This window comes from Cyrtonyx montezumae, unplaced genomic scaffold, assembly GCF_038088225.1.
Source record: "Cyrtonyx montezumae isolate F1298 unplaced genomic scaffold, pur_monq_1.0 scaffold_3, whole genome shotgun sequence".
In the NCBI taxonomy this organism is placed as follows: domain Eukaryota; kingdom Metazoa; phylum Chordata; class Aves; order Galliformes; family Odontophoridae; genus Cyrtonyx; species Cyrtonyx montezumae.
The window spans coordinates 146,255,877-146,270,991 of NW_027072034.1; the positions used below are offsets into that span (position 1 = coordinate 146,255,877).

Sequence of the window (15,115 nt, forward strand, 5' to 3'; positions counted from 1 at the left end):
TTTTAAAAGATCCTCTCAGCACAGAAAGAAGAAAAAAGGTATTTTTTAAGAAGCCTTAATTTTTAATTGAGATCAAGTACACAAATGGAAGACTCTGGATAAGTTACATAAAGAGTCAAGGAAAAAGACAAAATTGAAATTTAGGTCTAGGTGAAAATTCTCTCTAGGAAGCTGTATGTACATAGCTTCAGTATGTAAGGTGATGTTTTCCAGCTACTCTAAGTACTGCAGGCTATTTTTATTTTGGAATTTTTAAGTATGAGAGATTTGTCTGGAAGTGTCATTTCTGATGACCCAAGCCATGGAAATAAACATAACTCTTACGTGTACCCAAAAATCATAGAATTAAGCAATGGAATAAAAGACACTAGAGTTCGAACTTTGCCTTGTTAACTTAATTCACAATGTCAGAAAAAGTAACAGTTTACAACTTAATACAGGAATAAAAAAAACACAATTCAAGCAAAGCGTTAGAAGGAAATAATCTATATTTAAGTACATACCTTGCTATGAGGTAATTTAGGGACAACCTCAAAATTGCTAAAAATAAGAACATAGGAATGGCCCAGCCATGCCATACAGCATTCATGTAAATCTGCAGATGGCAAAGAAAAAAAAGTGGATTACAAACTCAGGTACAGTTAGTCATCCACATTTTCCCACGGTGCTGTCGCGTTCAGAAGAATACAACTCAGATCATTAATATTAATGAATTTTAACTACTCTAAGATTGAAAACAGCAATGCATTAATGAATGTAAAGCTGAAACTATAAGACTGAATCAAATCTCCAGAGGTAACAGTTAAACAGCTCTCAGCTGCCCAAGGATTGGCTGTTTCCAAGGTAGCGATCACATGAAGGTGTAGAAAAAAAATAATAAACCTTAAATTCTGAATCTACTAGATAAACATGATATGGTTGAACATCATACAATCATAGAATACTTAGAGATGTAAAAGACCTTTAACGGTCATCTAGTCCAATTCCCCTGCAATGAAAAGGAATATCCACAGCTAGATCAGGTTGCCCAGAGCCTTGTTCAGCCTGGCCTTGAATGTGTTCAGGGATGGGCTGGACCAGGCTAGGTCAGTGACAGAAACATAGCAGAAGAGCAGGAGTTAGGACAGTTATATCCTTACAGGGCACCACGACAACTCACCGTTACATTTCAGATCAATTAAATCCCAAACCTAGTCTCTTCCTCAACATTCTTTCAACTGTGCAATGCAAAGTGCCATTCAGTAAGGCTCTGTAACTTACAGGGTTGGATCATTTGATGAAAAAGTGTGCAGCATGTTCAACAAAGAGTTTAATTCTGACAAAGTCAGTTAGAACTTTCCTTTGACATTCTAAATATTGTGCCTATAGCATGACCAAAGGATTTAAGATCATTTTGTTAACATGGGGAAGAAAAAAAAAACAAACACAAATCAAAACTCCACTAAAGAGTTATGTCACATCAGCATGCAAACTTTCTTGCATTGACCTGTGGGAACACTTAAATTTAGCTCATGGGAACACTTAAATTTAGTTCACAGATCTCATGTTGGCACATTAAATGAAACTAAAATCAAGGCGCTTTGTCTCTCATCACTAAGTGTGACTTTAATCAATAGAAAAGAGCACTGATGGTGAAAGATATCTTCCTATCAAATATAGCCTCTATCAGCTTTTCAGCTCCAGAAAAAGAGACATTTTGCAGAGGCTGCAGTAACCATCAATTCACAGAACAGCGAGACAGGAATCAAAGATTATGAGAACAATGTCCATATTGTTCCAAGTTATTTTAACAATTACAAAACAAATTCAGACTGCACAACTGAAATGGCTTTGAGATACAATTTAAATGGCAGCTACACACTATCTTGTGTTAACTGCAATCCCACTATTTGATTTGACTTCAGCATAACCTCTCTGAATATATGGCAGTTTCAGTGAATTTCCATAAATAATACATTTTTTTAAAGTTCTTATTACTTCTGGAGGAATGGGATAACTTACAATAAAGGCAATAGCAGAAGTGTAGATAGAATACCAGTCTGATAAGGCAGAAAGGTTCTTCACAAAATTAGTAACGGGTTTGGCACCTCTCTCTAAACAGAGCAGAGTAAAAACACAATTATTAGAATTAGCTGTCGGTGGTGCTAAATCGGTTTTCAAATGGTAAACAACAAAATCAGAAAGTTAATAAGAACATTCAAGACATGTAAACATAAAAAGGCTTATCCAAATTAAGGAAAATTAAAAACGTAGAGACCTATCGATGTAACAACAACCAGTTAAGCGATATGTTTGGAAAAGCTGAAGTGTTATTCAAGATAAAAGTTATATCTAAACTCTTAAGTACACATCAAATAAATAAATCAAGATTAAGGGTAATAATAAGCAGTAAGGGTAACTTGGATGCCTAAAGCAATCTGTTCTGAGCTCTGCTCATACTGTTCCAAAGAACTCTGCAGAGGTCAGCTCATTGTACTGTAAAACAAGAGAAACTAGCCTGACCAGACTCCAAGCCACGAAGAAGCAATTCACTGTTACTCCAAAAACACTGATCTCAAACCGGGCTAGATATCTCTTGGCTGCACTTCTACTGCAGTCAAAACTGGTAGCAGCACCTGGCTGCTTACTCTTTGTAAGACACAGCATGGGACCTCGCTGCCTGTCTCTCAGCTCTGCAGACTTCTGCTCTTGCTGCGGGACAAATCTGTGCAGGGAGAAGCACTGCTCCCATCTTCAAATGTGCCCAGCCAGGCAGTGGCAGCAAAAGCAGCTCTTTTTCAGCTTCCTAAAAATACATGTCCTTCACTCTTTCTATTCCTATATGCTCTTTTACCACTTAGCTAAGCAACACAGCAAAACAGAAAGGGGCTGCTGCAAGAAAACCTTTGCTTTCTCTACTGAAAAACACTGATTCTGCCTCCCCTACTGATAAAAAGTGAATGTTCTTCTCACAAAGGGTGTCCCAGAAGTACCCACCTTTGTTTGCAGCACAGCCCATAGCTTTGAAAGGCTTTCCTCAAGAGAGCCTGCAAGTTGCTGTCCTACTTTGTTTGGCCTGAAATTCAGCTAGCCTTGATGCATTCCCTATGGGCAGTGATTAAACAGCCAGATTTCCTTGAGCATCAGTGACATAAACAGAGCAGAGGATGAAGCAAGTGCAAGGACAGACTCAAGGCATCAGACAAGGCACTGATTTGAGCACTGCTTCCAGCAGTTCTTCCCATCTGCTCTGTTTCACCATCCCACACCAAACCTGCAGGGAAGGTCACCACTTGGAAAGAAAGGCCCTTGAGAGCTGCAGGTGGCATTCAGGAACCCCTGAACAACAGGCACCATTGAGAACCACTCAAAGCATAACCTCAGTACTAATTTTTTAAAGCTATTCAAAAGGCAAGCACATTCACCACAATGAACAGATCACAGGTATGTTCCCAAAGTACTGGTATTGATTCTAAGGATAATAAAATTGCAATTATACTGAGATTAAAGACCCTTATGTGCCTCTCCTTGACAATACTATAAAGATTTGGGGCACAAAACAACCTTTTTTTTTTTTCAAGCTGTAGCGATTCTTGGCTGTACAGAACTTCTAGAAGGTTTAACTACTTAGTATAACCTGCCATCACACACCCTTCACCTTCCAAAATAAGTTATCAGCTCCATAAGAGAAGAAAATATAAGACACACTTATGGTCTAGCCACACCTCCTTTGAAACCATAAGCTAAAAGCTCAGCAAGCAAACTACAAGGAGCACAGAAGTATGTGGGCAGCTCAGGAAAAAGCATTTTGCCACTAGAAATAACCTGTTCTCACTTGTTATATGTTTTCACATTTTAATTAGCACTACATTTTTACTGCTGAGATACCCTGTGTAATTCAAGATTAAAGGCAAGCTCCTACCACCGCTTATCTAAGTTACTTTGTACTCCAAACACTAGCGCAGGATTTCAGAATCATTTCTGCTTCTGAACTAGCAGAAGTATTTCTAAACTTTGTAATATTGTATGCAGCAGCCTTCTCAATAAAGTTACAGAGAACTAATTCTACTTGCAGAAATTGGAAAACTTTTAGTACTTACTTAATCTTCTCATATTTTCAGTCAACCTGAAAAAAATCAATGAAAGAAACTTGTTAAATAGACAACAAGTGAATTACATTTAAATGTTGTCACACTCATCCTGTCTCTGGAAAACTGTTCACGGTTATAAATTAAATGTTTGTGCATCTAGCTTCATTCTCACCCCTTATGAAATGTGCTTCTAGTAATATAGGCTATCTTGCATCAAAACAAAAATTGAAACATAAAAACTGTGCAGCCTAACTAAGCCTTTGCCCATAATTGAGAAGCGCGTGACAGAGCCTGATAAGCAACTCTTATTCTACATCAGACTGCAGACAGACTTTTCTGTTTCATCTAAAGTACTGATAAACCATTTGGGATAGCCTTCAGTTTAATTACTTTTTATACAGACACTTGCTCATATCATGTAGAAGGTGTTGAGTTTTTTGTCTTTGAAGAGAAGCAACTTGTAAAAAGCCAATAATGTCTTACAGTCATGTTGGAGATTTACCTTCTAGCACTAAGTGGCTCCTCTGTTTCCACTGTATTCTCCTCTGGTTGAAATCTAAAGTCCTCAACATACTCCCCAAATTTGTCACAAAACCACTTCTGCAGCCTCGAACACACCGTGTGACTGTGTTTATCTACAAAAAAAGAAGCACTCCGTTACCAGGATATTACTAGAAAACATCTTCATATAAAACTTCGTGTGTTCCTGTAAGCTGCTTTTGTAGAGCAGTATTCTTTCTAACAGCATTTCTGCCCCTGACATTTCTCTTGGAAATTCACTATGTGATTTACTTCTGTTGTTTCACAGAAACAGAGACTTAACCATAGTTGTAGAGATGACTAAAAGTGATTCCTGCATCCAGCATGTTTTGCTGTAAGTACAGCACACGGGAACATCTTACTACAGAAGTACAGAAATTACTTAAACATCTTTAACTACTGAGAGTTTTATTAGCAAACACTAACAAACTTTTTGCTGTTTTTCTGTTAACCAAAGTCTGACCCAAATTTCAGCACTCCTATTGTGCTGATGGGTCATCTACACAAAAGGAAGTGTAAAGCAAAAACACTGAGCAGAGAACAGGAAGATCGCCTTACAACCATGTTAATTTAACAGGAAAAGGAGGTGGAAACTTCAGCAAAGCAACAAAGTACTGCATACTTTCTTTATGTGAGTTTCAGTGGAAATGTATAGCAGGATAAAGCAGAGCTGATGAGAGCAGAAGACACATCTTTTGTGCTACCTCTACCTCAGAAAATCACTTTCTGGCAGCAAAAGACAGACTATTATTTAGAAAGGAAGGTCAATAAAACAGTGTAAGAAAGAGCAGATGGGTGACAACTATTCCAGTTTTTGAAAACCAAGGATCTTGATGACAGTTTGCAGCTGAGACAAAGTTTATATTTGAAAATGAAGAATATGAAGTAGCTTCCCACATGCTAATACTTGATGTAGAACTAAGAAGAAAACATTGGCCATACAGCAAGACAGATAAAAATGGCAAGTTGTACTATATTTTATGTGAACTACAAGGTCTGTGGGAGTAATCTGAATCCTTCAGAGTTGAAAGAGACCTTAAAAGGTCATCTAGTCCAAGTCCCCTGCAATGTACAGGGACATTCACAGCTCTATCAGGTTGGCTAGAGCCTGATCCGATCCAGCCTTGAAAGTCTCCAGTGATAGGGCCACACCTCTGGGCAACCTGTTCCAGTGCCTCACCAACCTCACTGTAAAAGACTATCTCCTTATATCCAACCTAGATCTACCCTCTTTAAGCTTGAAACCATTTTCCCTTGGTCCAACAAAACACACCCTGCCCCCTTCTTTCCTGTAGCTCCCCTTCAGGTATTGAAAGGCCGCTCCCAGGTCTCCCTGGAGCCTTCTCTTCTCCAGGCTGAACAGCCCCAGCTCTCAGCCTGTCCTCATAGCAGAGGTGTTCCATTCCTTGGATCATTTTTGTGGCCCTCTTCTAGATGTACTCCAACAGGTCTGTGTCTCTCCTATACTGAGGACTTCACATCTGCACACAGTACTCCAGGTGAGGCCTTAACAGCGCAGAGTCGAGAGGCAGGATCCCCTCCCTCACCTTGCTGATCACACCTCTTGGTGCCGCCCAGGATATAGTTGGCTTTCTGGGCTGCAAGGGCACAGTGCTGGCTCATGTCCAGTTTCCCATTTACCAGTACCCCAGGTCTTTTCCAGCCGGGCTGTGCTCAATCTTTTCAAACCCCAGCTTGTATTGGTAGTGGGGGCTGCCACAATCCAGGTGCAAGGCCCTGCACTTGGATTTACTGAATCTCATTAAGTTCATCTGGGCCCACTGCTCAAGCCTGTCTATGTCCTTCTTATAGCATCTCGTCTCTCTGGTGTGTTGACTCTACCCCACAGCTTGGTGTTACCAGCAAGCTTCCTGAGGGTACACTCAACCCACCATCAATGTCATTGATGAAGACATTAAAGAGCATACGTACAAGCAATGACCCCTAGGGGACAACACTCAACACTGATCTCCATCTGGACATTGAGCTACTGACCACCACTCGATCCTACACCCAGTTCTTCATCCACTGAATGGTTCACCCATCAAATCCATATCTTACCAACTTGGAGAGAAAGATGTTGTGGAGCACCGTGTCAAACACCTTACTGAAGTCCAGACAGATGACACGAGTGGCTCTTCTCTTGTCTGCTGATACAGTTACACCATAACTAAAAGCCACTAGTTTGATCAAGCAGGATTTGTCCTTGGTCCCATAAAGTCCTATTTTCTGGAAACGCTTCAGAAGGGAGTGGAAAAAAAAACTGCTAGTACAGATCTGACCAAGATTACCTGCTCCATTGGCTTGTGTCTGTGGCTTTGCAGGTTGCTGAGTTGCAGACACCTCTTCAGCTCTACAAAGAAAAAGAAACAATGCAAAATGCTGCAAGTTAATTTAAGAGACAATCAAATGCATGCCCTACTGCAGGACTAAAAATATTCCCCATGAATTGCATTTAATATCCAGGGAAATACCACTGTGTAAAGGGGAAGTGAAGTTTAGCCATTTCCTGTCAGCAACAGCTCAATCTGATCTTTTAACAAAATATTTTAGAATCAATTTTGTTGCAGTCCTTCTGTCTTTCTTTGCATTATATGCTCATTGTTGTGCTGTCAGAAAACTCTTCAGAGCCCTGACTCTTCCTACAGCAATAAATGAATCGGGATTCCATACTGCAAGCTGATATCCGCAGTACGCAAACCATACCATAGTTTAATACATGACATTGAATTCTGCTGCTGTTAGTACAGGGAATACCACTCATCTTCACAGTGAGAAAAGCAGATACCAAGAATTACTTCAAAATGATACACAGTTAGCTCTTGGTGCAGAGATTCCAAGCCAAGGTTAAACTATATTTAAAAAAACATATATATGTAAAATTCAAATAACTGTGAAAAACGGAGATGATAACGTTCTAAAACGACACATTAAGAATCAGGTATCACTGGTCTCATCTTTCAAGACAGGTCAAGAATAATGCTCTCATTTGTTAAAACTAAGTGTTTTGGAAAACAAGAACCATTTGGCCATTCTGCACACGTACAGGGCTTCATATTACATTTGCAGTATCCATAGCCCCCAACTGCTAAAGTGTCTTGAGAACGCTTCAAGTGTCAGTCCATAAGTCTTTAGCCATCCATGCAGACGTGTTACAGAAGGATTTCTCTATGAAGAAGCAGCTTTGAAAACAAAACAACAGCTGCAGCGAGCCTTACGTGACACAGAACTGTATGATCAAAAAAGGTTATTACTCAAAACAACAATGTGTTAGCTGTGTAATTTCACTGACACTCATTTAAGCAGACAAGGCAGGTGCTTTCAAATGTCCCCTTCATCTCTCACTCCTCAGGAAGGTAATCAAGTGGGATGGATGCAGGTCAGCAAATGGAGATGATACTGCACCAGGCAGGCAACAGAAGACAGGTGGGTTTATAGGTATCCTGCCTTTCCTCCAAGAAGTACATTAGATAAAGATCTCACTGTATTGTCTGCACATGGCAAAGGCTATTGTGAATTTGTGCATTCTGACTGATTAAGATGGAAAAATGACAAGACTAATTACCTCCCTTCTTCCCCAAGCACTCCCATACATAAATGGGCTTTCCACATTCCTGTTTGTTTCTAAAAGGAACATTTAGAAGTTGCTTATTGATTTATCGACTAATTGAAGGTCTGTTAAGGTGAACTCGATGGTTTCATCTTTAAAAATCACTGGTTTTCAGTCCTGCAGGACTTTTCCACATGGTTTCTATATTTGCAGCAACTCTTCAAATTTCTCCAGAAGTCACCTAAATCCCAAGTTTTTTTTTTTTTTTTCTAACTAAACTTTCACTTGTGTTTCTCTGCAATTTTTCTCCAGTTTTGTACAACCCTAAGGTCTTCCACCCAGACACTCCTTCTCCTTGCTGTTTCCTCCGCATGCTTCCAACCCTGTGTTTCCAAGTCTGTCTCTCTATAGACAAGGAGCAATTAATGTGATCAAATCTGCATAGATCGTTATATAGCATCATCTTTCTCCAAACACAGCTACACCATACAGGTGGTACATTTTAGTCACCATCTGTCACTGCCACCATGTTTCACTGAAAACACATTTTAGTAGGAAGGCCACAGTTATCCACAGGCAGGTTCCCATTGCTTGAACACCCTGGGGGGATGTCACACCTGAACAACTCTGATGACAGAATGGAGACGGGATCCCACCACCACCAACCGCCACAGCCTTCAGGCTGGGTCTTCCTTTGTCACGCTGGGATCTATTTTCAGAAGCAGCTCAGCGTCACTACTCTCTATGCTACTTGGAAAAAAATCAAGAAAGATCTCATCCAGCAGCAGTCTGGAATAGCAGCCTTACCGGCTTCCTCAGTAGCACCCCAGAGTCTGGCCCTGGCCATTCCCGGTGGTTTTTCCATTTGTTCATTTTTTGGCACTGTCTGACTTGCCATCTGCCTGTTACTCTTTCCCCGTGAAGAACATGACCTTTACGAATCACCAGGTTAATGACAACTCATTACAGCACCTGTGAATCAGGTTATAATTAGCCACCTCAGACAGATTTGGTTCAGGAAGCTCAAAATTCATTCTTTAGGCTTGTACACCCACTGGGAAGCCCAACCCACTACAGCAAGACCCCTGATGGGCAGCCATCACCTTCCCTACAGTTTCTGAACCACTTCTCATGACAGAGACCAGATAGAAGGCTGGAAAACATGAACTGTCCCCAAAACAACACAGAAGGTTGTGTTTTGATACAGGCTTCCTAACTGTCCTGAAGAAAACAAGCTGCATTAATGCCTCTGTGAGCACGCTTTCCACCCAGAAAAAAGCTGCGGTCAGTAAGGCTAACAGGTCACCCTTCTGAGAGTAGGGCATGTTTATGCCACTACAGAGTGAACCCACTTAGAAGCAAAGGCTGATTAAAACAGGAAATAGCAAGCTACAGCTAAGAAAAGATGAGCACGAGTGTGGGATTTCTTTTACGTATACTTGACAGGGAAGCATGCATGTTAAAGCTGTTCATGACTAGTACACGTGCAGTGTTCAAAAATGACAAGCACACACCAGTGAGGCTTCCACTCAATTCTGCCCCACAGAAATATACAGAATGGTGTCAAGCCATTACTTCTGTAGCCACATGACCCAAACGTTTAGGGAACCTTGATGCTGAACTGCTGGTCGTTTATCTTATCTGCATATTTTGATTTTGTGCATCTTTAGCCTTGACTACAGCTGTGAGTTGAACAGAACATGACTCGAAAGAACCTCTCCAAAAAAAAAGACAAAGACCTGACCTATTGCATACAGCCTTACAACAGCTACAGTGCTGCTCTCAGCCATGCTCAAAGTAATCTTCCTACAGACTAGCTCTAATTCTGAGTTCACAAAACCCATCACCATTCCTTTAAATGCTTTTGTGGAAGCCAGTCAAGTTTCTGTTGGATCTCAAAGAAACACAAATACATATGTACTTCCACAGAAAGCACCTTCTAATATTAGAAACATAAACATTATCCAGAAAGGAGGCATTTTCACAACCTAGATTACAGATAAATCATTCAAGAATATGTAGCTTCCTAATCTGAAGGGTTATTACATACTTGAGTTAAAATACTTTCACATTTTCCATTTCACTCCCATTAGAATACACCAAATACCTCAGAAGGCTTTGTCCTTCCCACATTTTACATGGCTAATGTAGTTTGTAGTTTCAGAACAACTCAAAGTTGAGCAAGATCTCACCTAAATGTTTGTAGCCAGAAAAAAAGAAAGAAAAAAGAAAGGAAAAAACAAAACAAAACAAAACAAACCTCTTGAACAGGAGGTACTTCAGAAGTAGATTTGGTGACAGAAAATTAGAAATGCTAAAGCCCAGCTTGAAATTAGGCTGGCTACTGCTGTAAAGGAGAACAGGAAACCCTTTTACAAATATATTAACAGCAGGAGAAAAACTAAGGAAAATTTCCCTCCTTTACTCAACGAGGCAGGCAATATAACCACAGATGATAAGGAAAAGGCTGAGGTTCTCAATGCCTTCTTCACATCTGTCTTTAATAGACAGGACAGTTATCCACATGGTACTTGCCCTGACCTGGAAGTCCGGGACGGGGTGCATAATGCACCCCCTGTGATTCAAGCAGAGACGGTCAGAGATCTTCTCCTCCATCTGAACTGCCACAAGTCCATGGGGCCAGATGGGATCCACCCAAGGGTGCTGAGGGAGCTAGCAGAGGTGATTGCCGAGCCACTTTCTGCCATCTATCAGCATTCCTGGTTATCTGGAGAGGTCCCACAAGATTGGAGGCTTGCCGATGTGACTCCCATCTTCAAGAAAGGCCGTAAGGAAGACCCGGGGAACTACAGGCCTGTCAGCCTGACCTCGGTATCAGGGAAAGTTATGGAACAGATGATATTGAGGGAGATCACACGACATGTGCAGGGCAATAAAGGGATCAGACCCAGCCAGCACGGGTTCACCAGGGGCAGGTCGTGCTTGTCCAACCTCATCTCCTTCTATGACTGGGTGACCAGACAGGTAGATGAGGGAAAGGCTGTTGATGTAGTCTACCTGGACTTCAGCAAGGCCTTTGACACGGTCTCCCACAGTATTCTCCTAAGGAAACTGGCAGCCCGTGGTGTGGACAGGTTCACTCTTCTCTGGGTGGAGAACTGGCTGGAGGGCCGTGCCCAGAGGGTAGTGGTTAATGGAGTTAAGTCCAGCTGGCGTCCTGTAACGAGTGGTGTCCCCCAAGGGTCAGTTTTGGGGCCCATCTTGTTTAATATCTTTATTGATGACCTAGATGAGGGAATTGAGTGTACCCTCAGTAAGTTTGCAGATGACACAAAGCTGGGAGGATGTGTCAAACTGCCTGAGGGTAGGGAGGCCCTCCAGAGGGATTTGGATAGGCTGAACAGCTGGGCTGAGCAAAATGGGATGAGGTTCAATAAGACCAAGTGCCGGGTCCTGCACTTTGGCCACAATAACCCCATGCAATGCTATAGGCTTGGGGCAGAATGGCTTGAAGAATGCAGAGAGGAAAAGGACCTGGGGGTGTTGGTTGATGCTCGGCTCAACATGAGCCGGCAGTGTGCCCAGGTGGCCAAGAAGGCCAACGGCATCCTGGCCTGTATTAGAAATAGTGTAGCCAGCAGGAGCAGGGAGGTGATCATCCCCCTGTACTCAGCTCTGGTGCGGCCCCACCTCGAGTACTGTGTTCAGTTTTGGGCCCCTCACTACAAGAAGGACATTGAGGCCCTGGAGCGTGTTCAGAGAAGGGCAACAAAACTGGTGAGGGGCCTGGAGCACAAGTCTTATGAGGAGCGGCTGAGGGAGCTGGGATTGTTTAGTCTGGAGAAGAGGAGGCTCAGAGGTGACCTTATTGCACTCTACCACTTCCTGAAGGGGGGTTGTGGTGAGGAGGGGGTAGGCCTCTTCTCCCTGATAAGTAATGACAGGACGAGAGGGAATGGCCACAAGTTGCGCCAGGGAAGATTTAGATTAGACCTCAGGAAGCATTTCTTTTCTGAAAGAGTGGTCAGGCACTGGAATGGCCTGCCTAGGGAGGTGGTTGAGGCACCATCCCTAGCGCTGTTCAAGAAGCGTTTAGATGAGGTGCTAAGGGATTTGATTTAGTAGTTGGGTAGAGATAGTGATAGGAGGATGGTTGGACTAGATGATCTTATAGGTCCTTTCCAACCTTATGAACTTATGAACTTATGAACTTATGACAGGCTGCTAAGTTAAAAACAACGAGACAGACAGTTCAGCCAGCTGGATTCGTTAGCAATCCCAGTGCAATACCACTGCCAAACTTTTGACCTGGGTCTCAGCTTCTTGCTACCTGTGTAGAGTCCCAGCCTGACAGGCATCCTTCCAGCAGAGAATGTCTTCAGCTTTCACAGCAATCTTCATTGTCATCCAAAGCATCTTCTCAAGGAACAAAGCCAACTATGCCCCAAATGGTGCATGCATGGAAGATGATGCCATTCAGCAAGGGGCCAGTTAGTCAATAAAAATGCACAGTACTGAAGAAACAATGGCTTATGTAAAACCACTGTCTATTCTCTCTTAAAAATAGCTCACGATGTTACTACCAAAAGATTCATATAAGGCACAGCTTGTTGGTAAGTGTTGTTCCAGTACTTTTTATTTTTTATTGTGTGACAGAGCTGGAAACAAATTGTAAAACAAGGCAGCAATAGCCCACAATTTACACTAAACAAGCATTACTCAGACAGACTATTCCAGATCATTTATGCATTGTTCCACTACTGGCTTCAGCTGTTGCACCAAATGCTGGGCTGTCTCAAAGCGTCTATGGAAAACTTCAGCTGAGGGCCTGTTTTTCAGTGCTCAGACATACAGACAATGAACACTGTCAAACAAATCCAACTAAACATCCTCTTCTTTCACTCCTCCCTACAAACAATTCAATGAAATAAGCCCACGTTCTACACATAAAGAATATGTCATTAACTCATTGTTCCCTCCTTGCTGAACACTTTGCATGTATTTATACACCTACATGTATTGATCTGCTTCACAAATAATTCTGAATACTGGAATAGCTACAATTTCTTTCTCCTTACAATACAGCTCAATTTGTTTTTTTTATTAGTAGCTCACTTCTGAAAGCAAACAGAATACACACAAACATTTTTTATAAGTATTTCTACTTGAAGATGATTTGAAACTTAAACTGGCACTTGGGCAAATATGGTTTTGTTGATGTAAGTACAAGTAGCGACTTTCTGAGGTAAATTCACTTAATGAAATCAAGTTTCTAGCACATATATATTTAGCCTATTATATGCTTGATTGTGTCAACACTTTGCCTGTAGTGATAACAGAGGTATTTTAAAATGCCTACAGTAAAGTGCAAAAGATAAAAAGCAGTGGAAAAGAATTTCACACAATGATCACAATCTAAGAAAAAGCCTAGGTAAACCAATTTTTCCTCTTCTGAGTGTAAACTGGGAAACAGTTTCAGTTTTTGTTGTTGTATAAACTTGTCTGTCCCAAAAAGACTGTAATGTAAGCAAGACGAGTCAGAAAAAAAGACTTGGATAAAATGGGTAATTGGCTGAATGTAATCCTGAAGTGCAACTCAAGTTAAAAGGGCTAGTGTAATCCTTAAGATATCTAAATGGGAATACAGCATTGAGGTGGGGAGGTCATGCCACTTTAGTTTAACAGTGGCACACCTGCTAGAGATTTTCTCTGATTACAGCTATCCACAACCAAAAATAAATATTTTGACAGTTGGAGAGAAAACACTGAGAGAGCTGAAAGAAAGCCCAGGGGTTTGATAAACAAAGACCAAAATCTTTTCTCTGTAAAATGCACATACTTGCAAGACACGGTCAGACCCATATCCAGGCAACATCAGATCCTGGGACACCTTCATTGCTCCCTGTAAAGAGCAACTCCACAGACAGGATGAGGGGCACCTCCTGCAGAGGAAGCCCTTGTTCTTCTTCAGATTCTAAGTAGCAATAGGATCATCTTCCCCATTCTGTGATGGGCATGACCTGGAACCCAGGTGTACCTACTCTCAGGAGACAGCCTAAGGGCCAGAGCTGATGGCACAACGGGTACAGTACTCAACTGCAAGCATGTGGAATTTGCTGTCTCAAACACATTCAAGGTAGTGCCTTAGTTTCAGCTGGGATGGAACTGTTTTCTTCAGACTGTCTGGTATAATGCTATGCTTTGGATCTAGAAGAAAAACAATACTGATAACACAGTGATGTTTACAGTTCCCTGCTAAGCAGTGCTGTATAGAGCCAATGTCAACCACAGCAAGGGGCCCAAGGAGCTGGAAGGGAAAAGAATTAGGACAGATGACTTAAGTGGGACAAAAGGATATCCCATACCATATGACTTCAAGTGGAAGGAGTTTTGAAGGTGGTGGGAGTTCATCTCTCTCTATTCTGCTGCTCGGGTGTCTAGCTGGGCAATGGTTGGGGGATGATGAGCAACTGCCTGTGTGTCACTTGCTATCCACACATGAATACATAGTGATAACAATTTTCCTTTTCTATATCTTAGTAAACAGTGTTATCTCAACCACAATTTCTATTTGTTTTTTTTTTTAATTTTCTCCCCCATTCCACTAGGAAGTGGAGGAGTGAGCAAATGACCATATGGCTCTGTCTAGTTAAGCCACAACAGGCAGCACATCAGAGACAAAAAGGTGTCCTGAAGCATCAGTTTTACCTACTGACACTCACACTCTGTAACACTGCTTCCAAGCATACAGGTTTTCTCAGCATGGGGACAGGTCCAAGTTTGTTCCTCTTCCACTGTCCCCAGCAGTTCACTCAAACAAGGATTCTGACAAAACATCAGCCAGATGACAGTGTTTGAAGAGGCAATGCATATCCAACAGCATGGCACAGTCTGTGGCATTCAGCAGCACTCAGGCCCCAAAGGTGGTGATAGGAAAAACATTCCGACCAGATAACTGTCAGGACATTTCTGTTGACATGACAGTATGTACGGT

General features: G+C 41.7%; 1 protein-coding gene across 2 annotated transcripts in view; it reads right to left on the reverse strand.

The window, feature by feature from the left end:
- Positions 1 to 15,115, reverse strand: part of GRAMD4 (GRAM domain containing 4) — a 79,559-nt gene that overhangs the window by 16,451 nt on the left and 47,993 nt on the right. For both annotated transcript variants that reach the window (XM_065743562.1, XM_065743560.1), the window contains exons 5-9: positions 6,902 to 6,963; positions 4,573 to 4,705; positions 4,080 to 4,105; positions 2,002 to 2,093; positions 504 to 595 (exon numbers count right to left, since the gene is read on the reverse strand). In XM_065743562.1, coding sequence (XP_065599634.1) covers positions 504 to 595; positions 2,002 to 2,093; positions 4,080 to 4,105; positions 4,573 to 4,705; positions 6,902 to 6,963 — 405 coding nt within the window. The remainder of the gene's footprint in view (positions 1 to 503; positions 596 to 2,001; positions 2,094 to 4,079; positions 4,106 to 4,572; positions 4,706 to 6,901; positions 6,964 to 15,115) is intronic.